This window comes from Miscanthus floridulus, chromosome 12, assembly GCF_019320115.1.
Source record: "Miscanthus floridulus cultivar M001 chromosome 12, ASM1932011v1, whole genome shotgun sequence".
Lineage (NCBI taxonomy): Eukaryota > Viridiplantae > Streptophyta > Magnoliopsida > Poales > Poaceae > Miscanthus > Miscanthus floridulus.
This window is the reverse complement of record NC_089591.1, coordinates 61,565,029-61,573,843: the sequence shown is the minus strand read 5'-3', so window position 1 is coordinate 61,573,843 and position 8,815 is coordinate 61,565,029. Positions and strand designations below refer to the sequence as shown.

General features: G+C 41.8%; 1 protein-coding gene across 1 annotated transcript; it reads left to right on the top strand.

Annotated features, from left to right (window-relative positions):
• The first annotated feature begins 3,984 nt into the window (after nucleotides 1-3,984).
• On the top strand, nucleotides 3,985-8,586 carry LOC136497105 (autophagy-related protein 13a-like). The gene is made up of 3 exons (XM_066492888.1): nucleotides 3,985-5,405; nucleotides 6,183-6,316; nucleotides 7,935-8,586. The coding sequence occupies exons 1-3, from the start codon at nucleotides 4,293-4,295 to the stop codon at nucleotides 8,224-8,226; spliced, it is 1,539 nt and encodes a 512-aa protein (XP_066348985.1). The 5' UTR covers nucleotides 3,985-4,292; the 3' UTR covers nucleotides 8,227-8,586.
• The last annotated feature ends 229 nt before the right edge of the window (nucleotides 8,587-8,815 follow it).

Below are 8,815 nucleotides of genomic sequence, written 5' to 3'. Positions count from 1 at the left end.
GGGTTGCTTTAATTATTTTAAAATGTTTAATATTGTTAAAATGTGAACTTGTAGGAATTTTCGTGATAAATCAGTGATAGTGTTGACTCTGAAAATTTTTATAGTAAATTACTAATATTATTAGCTGCTCACTGTAATTTTTTGTAGCTCCTGAATAATTAGTTGCTAGATAGATAATGATGCCATATTTTAAATAAAGATTAAATCGATAGAATAGAATAGAGAAACACCTTGAAGTGTTATAACTAAAACACTTGTTGGAAAATGACACATTTCTCGATAATGTTGATGCATAGATTAGTACGTTAGTCATTAGAGCTAGCTTGTTAGTTCGTAGTATGTACTCTGTGTAAAGAGTTGTTGTTGCCTTATTAATTATCTGTTGCATCATTGCATCGATGCATATCATATAGGTACGATGATGGACCAACAGATCAATTGAAGGATGATTGAGAAGCTAAAGATGGTGTAATGGTATTATCTCTAGGAGATGATGCAATGGGCTTTCTATTCAGATGATGGTGGATGATCTGAAAATACAGATACTAACTTTTTAGTATATATCTTACCCAGGCAAGCCCTGGTGCATAACCACTACTTTTCTGTACTTTATATTATGTTTATGCATTAAGTTTTAAGGAGTTGATTGAAACACACTTGCATATATATATCTTTATCCTATGAGTCTTACTAGTATGACAGAATCGTGTAGATTGCTATGCTACAGGACTCCGATAGATGTTGAGTGATTGCCTGTCACTCGCGAGAGATAGAAAATATATTATTGTTGTTACTATATTATTATCACTCATGATAAGAATGGTAAAAGGAAAAATAGAGACCGGGCAGAGATATGGTTTAGGTATCGGTGGGTATAAGAGGTTGTGTCCTGCGCCTAACAGGGCATAGCTTAGTTACACTGTTTCCCTGTCTATGTCGGTTAAGGACCGACCGTTGCATTGGGTTCTAGGCAGGTCACAGACTTATTATCCCGAGCACATACTTGTGTATGGGCGCAAAAAAGGCTCGTTGCTCTCTTATCATGGGTTCCGGCTCTTTCTAGGCCGACTTTCAGGGTGGTTTTTAGGTGGAGGTTCTAGTACCGCACTAAGTCTATGACTTAGGGGCGGGGGCTTGAAGTCCAAGTTTGGATGGGGACCTAGACCCTATGATAGGAGGGTAGTGGGTTGGTCCTGCTTGTGCCTAGGGTATAAGCGGAGCGTGTGTTTTGGGATACCTAGCTAGGCTCATGGATTCACGAATCGTCGCCATGTCGGTATGACTTGTCTACAATCTAGCACCGTAGTAAGAACTAGAAGATGAAAGATGGTAAAAAAGATTTTGATCGCTTATCACCTGCTTGAAAGTAGCACGGTGCTTACATAGAATGGTTGGTTAATGAACTAATATTGACTGCTAATAAAATTAAATATAAGAACGCACTTTTAGTAATGCTCTTGCAGATATAATAAACCCATAAGCCAGATAGCATTGCATATCCTTGGATTCTTTTCTTTCCTCCTATCGGGTAAGTCTTGCTGAGTACAATTGAGTACTCAGGGTTTTATTTCCCCTGTTGTAGGTGACAGGTGGATGCTAGAGCTGACTCTTGTGTGTGGATCTCTCCTGGTGGGCTCAGAGAGGATTCCTTTACATTGCGATCCTATTCTTTATTTATAACTCTCACCAAATATTTTTATAAATAGAAGTTTTTATAATCTGTTGTCATATTTTATATATCAATGTTTCATCATGTCCTGAATAGATAATTATTTCCGCTGCAACTCTAATCACATGTTTATATTCCACTGTTAAATTAAATTATTCATAACTCTGATATCATGTTCATGTTCTGCTATTATAAATAATAAATATTATAATCTAATGTTATATGAAAAGTAATGTAAGAAATGGCTAAAATGTTGTAAGCTTTATTCTCTCATTTTGATCCTGATAGAAAAATGTGGATTTTCGTGTTCTCCCATGGGGTGTGCTCGATGGAACTACGTAATTTAGTATCCTCCCTTGGGTACTTAGTGTCTAATGAAAGATAAGTACTCCTGGGAGATATTAGATTAGGCGGTTCTGCCACAAACATGGATTAAGGGTTGTGGTATGTGGAAACAACTCGAGACCGCATAAAAAGTCTGATTGTGTCTTTGTCTTACTCTTTACTTGCTCTACACTTGTTGATTGTAAGTTTTTTATTGACAATTAGGATTAAATTGTTGGTGGGCTTAACATAGGTTTCATTCTTGAAAAATTAAGTACCTTATTCTTAGTGTAATCCTCTGCTAATAAGTATATGACTAGTTTGTTGGCTCTAAGAACTCATTAGCTTGTTTTTTAGAAGAACTTAGGAGTTAAGGTCCTAAGTGAGTTTAGTTTTTGCACATGCTAAGATTATTGCAATTAATTTTTAAAGCCCAATTCATTCCTGTTGGGCATTCGACCCTTACACCCTTCATGGTGATGATCGCGCACCTAAACCATAGTTACCTAGGACACCACCCAGGCTCTTTGCTCATGCCAACTATGTTCGTGTTGTTGTGTTTGTCTATTAAACTTGTTTTTGCTCGTCTTCCTCTCACTCTCTCCTCTCTTCCATCTATATAAAATATCATTTTTTAAAACTATATTATAAATTAGTTATTTATGTAGAAAGAGTGTATCAAAAAATTATTTTTTTCATGATATACGATTATGCTAATATGGCTGACCTATACAATTTTAAGCTATTAATGGTCAAAGCCAAAAAATATCAAACTTTGTACTCCTTACATTCCAAATTATAAGTCGTTTTAGCTTTTCTATATGCATTGATTCTGTTATGCACCTAGATACATCGTGTGTGTGTGTGTGTGTAATTGTCTGTTGAACATCCAAAGTGATGGTCCTTTGTTGGTGGACATCTACTTTGGAGTATTTTGCCAGAAGACACTCTGGTTCGATGAAATTAGGCCACAGGATACCACGGACCGGTTGCAGCCGGTTGAGGAGAGAGAAAATTTTGTATGGCTCAGGGGCACTTGGTCTCGTCTAGTTGCAGCCGGTTGGGGCGGACCTAAGTGTGGCTCAGGGGCACCAGATGTCCAAAAACAAAATTTTCTCTCTCCTCAACCAGCTAAAACCAGTCCACGGTGTCCTGTGGCATAATTTCAACGAATCAGAGTGTCTTCTGGCAAACTGCTCAAAACAGGGTATCCGCCACCAAACGACCATCACTTTGGGTGTCCGCCGGACAATTGTCCCATATATTAAAAGCAATGTATAAAAAAAGTTAGAACAACTTACAATTTGGAATTGAGAGAGTATAGCAAATATTTTATAGAAGCAAAAGTAATATTTATTCACATGTAAGAAGAACCATGTTGTTATATATACTCCATCCACAAAAGATACGATTCTTGCTATTCGAGAACTTAGACAATTTGTTCCAACAAAAGAGAAGTCAAACGATTTAAAGTTTGACTAGAGTTATATAAAAATTACTAACAATTGTAATTCAAAATAAGTATCACTAACTTGATTATTAAATACATTTTTATAATAAACCTAGTTGGAGATATAAATGTTAATACTATCTACTATAAATTTAGTCAAAGTTAAACTAGTTTGACTCGTACACATCACATAATTGCATTTTTTTTTGGATTGAGGAATTAAACGGCTTATGTTTCTCTTAAGGATTCCCTATGTGATCCATGAAAGGGAGAGAAAAAAAAATGAAAACTAATGAAAGGAGAAATTAGTTCACACGGTCATCTATACCACAGGAATCGAAAGACCCCACCACACTAATAAGCCAGAAAAAAACCCTCAACACTAACCATTTGCTATCAAAAAGAGTTTAATTTGGATGATTGACAGCTTAGAATTTTGAATGTCACGTTTACCAGCGGATAAAATCACTTTAGGTTCGTCTTCACCGCCATAATATATCCATCATGACGACACCAACAGCGACGTATTAACCCAAACCCAGAGCACAGCCAGCGATCCTTAATGCTCCCTGCAGATAAACACCCCCTCTCCCTCTGCATCTCCACACCCAAATCCCCAACTCTTCCAACCTCTCCTCTCCCTCCCCATCAGCGCACAGATCTATCGATCGCTACGATCCCACGCACCCAACTAGGCCTCCGATTCCGATCGCCAGCGGATCGGATTTATGCAGTCTTACTGCCGCGAGCGCCAGCCATGCCGCGCGGCAGCAGCTTGGACCAGAGCTTGAGCGACGAGGAGGAGGGGTCGGCAGGCACTGGGGCGGTTTGGGTTCGGCGTCGCCGGCAATGTCCGGGATGTCCGACTCCGCTGGGGGCGTGCGCGCGGGCGCGGAGCTGATGGTGGAGCAGTTCCACCTCAAGGTGCTCCACGCCGTCCTCGCCGTGCGCACGCCGCGCCCGCTCGCCGCGGCGGCGGCGGCGTCGTCGTCGTCGTTCAGGCGGAGGGACAGGTGGTTCCATCTCCCGCTCCACGACCCGCCGCCGCCGCCCGAGGCGGCCGACCGCCTGGACGAGCTGGCCCCCGGGGAGCCGCTGGTGGTGGACGTCCTCCTGTGCCCCGCCGGTGGTGTGGGAGCCCGAGGGGAGGTGGTGGAGAGGTGGACTGTGGCGTGCGAGCCCTGGCCGGACGCCGCGGGCGGCGAGGAGGTTGCCGTGAACCGGGCGTACAAGCACTGCTTCACGCTGCTCAGGTCCGTCTACGCCGCCCTCCGCGTCCTCCCGGCGTACCGCATCTTCCGCCTCCTCTGCGCCAATCCCTCCTACAACTACGAGATGGGCCACCGCGTTGACACCTTCGCCGAGCCCTTCTCGCGCCCCCAGGAGGCCGCCATGCGTTCCCAACGCTTTGTTCCCGTCGAAACCCAGCTCGGTCGCCTCGTCGTTTCCGTCCAGTACCTCCCTAGCCTCGCCGCCTTCAACATCGAGATCACCTCCCTTTCGCCCTCCGTGATAATCCCAGACTACGTCGGCAGCCCAGCTGCTGAGCCCATGCGAGCCTTCCCGGCCTCTCTTACAGAAGCCACGGGCTCCGGCTTCCCACCGTCCTATCAGCAGCAGCGCCCACACAGCTGGGCTTCGCCTGCGTTCTGGCCGCACACGCCGGCACACCAGGCCAGGTTCTCGCCGCCTACAGTGTTTTACGCGTCACCGACGCCATCGCCTCCCCACTTTCCACCCCGTCTCATGAGGTGGGAGTCTGCGCCAATGCCCATACCACAGGTGAACGAGAGGAGGAGCCCCGCACACCGCCAGAATCTGCTGCCACCGCCTTTGCCGAGAAGAGGAGACATGGGGGCAGCAGGTGCTCTGGAGTCTCCATCTGAGAGTGGCCGGTTGATTGGGAGGATGGAGGAACTTCGGATAGCTGATCCATATGCGACCTCGTCACCCAGACATAAGGTGATTCATGACTCTACTTATATGTTCAGCTGTCATTCTTGTGTGTGAACTTCAATTCTTCATTGTGCAAGATTGGATCTTTTTGACCAGGAGAGCTTGGACAGTCGGATACCTGATCAACTAGAAGGATCTGTATATATGTATTGGCTCTGAGTTAGTAATGAAATAACTAATCTTTATTCGTTCAATTTAGTTTGACAGTATCATATTTGACAGGCTCATCGCACCAGTTTATTTTTAGAGCAAGGTGGAGCAGATTACAAAATAATAAAAATAATTATTCAGAGTCCCAAGTATCATGGTTTCATGTATTTACAGAACCGATTAAACTGCGAACCGGTTGAACTTTGAACCTAAAACTTTGGCTCCAAGTTTCTTGCTAAGTTATTTGTACCAAACTTCGCTCATTACCATGTTTGATGGAAGTTTTCTTGGCACATACAAAGACACCTAGTCTCGTGTTGAACCAATAATCTATAAGATGCTCAATTTAGCTCTTTTTTTTGTACAAGCTGTGACAATACTGCTTTTGATTTTGTACAGGTCCAGTGATCCTTGATACTTGTAAAAATGCATATTGTAATATATAAGTTGAACTAGGAAGAAATGTTTAATGACGTGGTGATTTTACTCTTTGCAGTCTATATTGAATTCACCCTTTCAAAAAAAAAAAGTCTATATTGAATCTTAATTATCAATTGAAAGGGCACTCTACCTGTTTGAGAATGATTAAGTTGATCTGTTTCCCTCAATTGACACTGTTTGGTGGATAAGCAGGGCAAGGACAATAAAGATGAATCTGGCAGATTCTCTGCACTCTCCTCATGTGATTCACCACGGCAAGATGATCTGGATGATGTGGATTACCATTTTGACGTTGATGATGTTGACACTCCAGTCTCCCAGCCTCGGTATGTTTAAAATAATATCCTTTAAGGTCATTTTTGGTGTGTGAGTTTCACAAATTCAACCCTATTGGCTTTTATCTGGTTCTGACTAGAGAATGCGCATCTCAGAGTTAAATTTGATACCTTTTGAATGCCCAGTAGCAGAGCGATAACTTCCCTTCATATAGATAGACCGACTACTGTCATGTGGTAGTGCACGATTGCATTGGAGATCTGACCGACTACTGTCATGTGGTAGTGCATGAGTGCATTGGAGATCTGAATTTCATGGATTATTCTTTGTCTGTAGAAATTAAAAGGTGGAGCACATTTCAATTTCAATTAGCTAATTGTTTGTGTATCTAGCTGTTAAGGAATGTTAGAGCTATATTCTTGGCATATGTAAGCTTTCAACTCTTTCATGTAGACACATGATTGATCTTGTCAAAATTCTGCACATGATGAGATTGATGTTACTTTGAGGATTTAAAACCTTGGCATGAGAAAACTGCCTACAGTATTTGATTAAGTGAAGTTTTTTTTTTCATTTTATTGTACAAAATAGTGTGTTGGGAAATTAGTTTAGAACAATCAGATGGCAATTAATTTGAGACTTTGAGTGTGCTGCTGGAAGCATTTCTTTCATTACTGTATTTGTGAGGACCCAATCCTAGATGGCCCTGAGCACAAGTGTTGTGACCAGTCTTACCACAAGGGCATGTAGGAAAAGGGAGACGTCAGACAGATTGGATTTCTTATTGCTTGATGAATGTTGATATGCTAGCAACCCTTTTATAGAGCTTCACTCCCCCTAAGAAACCAGATATAATCTTATCTTTAAGCGAAAAACATGTCTAATCATATCTTTAATTGATATCCAATCTAATATTAGCACTTGCAACTGATTCTCTCGGCTAGTAACCTATAATTGACGAATAGATAAGGAGGTTTATCACCCAGCGTTACAGAACTGTGGGTAGTAATCCATGTAAACTGTCTGTGGTGAACAGCCCTTAGGCCTGCATGCAGCAGTAACTCTGAAATACAAATGTAAGTAGTTATACATTATAGGCAAAGATGAAAAAAGCTATAACCGTCTTCATTTTACAAGTTTGTTATTCTATACTAGAGTGGAAGGCATTGTGTTTGGTGAATTTCATCTGGGAGCAAGTTGTTCATCGTGTTCTAGTGAAGTGGCCTTATCGTTTTGTATTTTTATCTTTTTTGGCTAACTGTGAGAAAACATTTAACTTCATCCATATGCCACATTCCATGTATGTTGCTATTAAGTTCACTTTCACGATTAATTGAGTTATATATTTTTAAAAAGAAAATTCACTTATGTTATTGCTAGTGATCTTGATCTGTGACAATGTAGTGGCAAATTTTGCAAGTGAGTACTATTTGGTGTGCAGTCAACACTCATTGCTCAATAGCCTGTGGTTTATATTTATTCTTAGCAAGATGTTACTGAGTGGATTTTATAGCATCAGGCAGTCCCTTTTGGCCTTTTGACAGCTCCCTACAACAGCAATACACAATCTTTTGACAAAATTGCTTTGTTCACGGACCACCTCATATCGATATTATTTCCACTCTTGAATTTATTAGGAATCTAATTTTATCTGTGTGGATTATACAGGAGTGCTGATGGGAAGGAAACAGGTGATCAGGTTGGTTCATCATCCCATAAATCTCAAGACGCACAAGTCGGTTCTCTAATCAACCTGCTGAGAAACGCCCGCCCTCTGCGAAATCCTAGCAATTCATCACAAACTTCAAGGGCTGAGGCCAGCGAAGTAGCCTCAGCAAGCTCGGTCACATCCCGCAGGACATCTGACGCGCTTGAGGAGCTCCAGTCCTTCAAAGAGATAAGGGAGCGACTGCTGTCCCGGAGCAGCGCAAAACATCAAGAGCCACCGGGAAAGCCATAGGGCCATTCTTTGCTTTGTTTCTCTTAACGTGATTGCTGATAGACCTCCAACCGCAAAACGGGATGCACGATGAGCTAAGGGAACTATAGTTGCTTTGTTCATGTATATATGACTGCTGAAGTTGTTGCTTTTGGTTGAAGAGAAGGCACCGGTTTCCATTTATTTCAGTGGAAGAATCACTCGTCGTTCTTAAGAGTGATGCCGCTGTTGATACTCTTTTGTGTATATGGGCAGTGAAACCGTTACACGTAGGTGGCCAGGTGGGAGCGAGGGAGCCTGTGATGGATGAAAGCAGCGCTCAGTGTGTGTGCGTGTGTAAATTATGTAACTGCTGGAAATCAAATGTTCATTAGACGTCAACCTTTGAAGAATTGCTCGCACTTCACAAGACTACTTTTATTTGCTCTTGCTATTTGATCTAGGAAGTTGTGGATTGGCGAACTGCAGACTGCAGTTAGAAAAAGAACTTTCGGTTTTAAATTATAAGATGTTTTGGCTTTTCTAGATATATTATATAGTGTATCTTTAAGTGCATAGCAAATGCTATTTATTTAAGGAAGTTAAAACATCTTATAATTTGAACTGGAGT

What these genes read in the sequence shown, in the direction of transcription:
- LOC136497105 (XM_066492888.1), top strand. Translation starts at nt 4,293, where the DNA reads ATGTCCGGGATGTCCGACTCCGCTGGGGGCGTGCGCGCGGGCGCGGAG. An exon ending in CCTCGTCACCCAGACATAAG is followed by an intron (nt 5,406 to 6,182) that starts GTGATTCATGAC and finishes GTGGATAAGCAG; the next exon opens with GGCAAGGACAATAAAGATGA. An exon ending in ACTCCAGTCTCCCAGCCTCG is followed by an intron (nt 6,317 to 7,934) that starts GTATGTTTAAAA and finishes TGGATTATACAG; the next exon opens with GAGTGCTGATGGGAAGGAAA.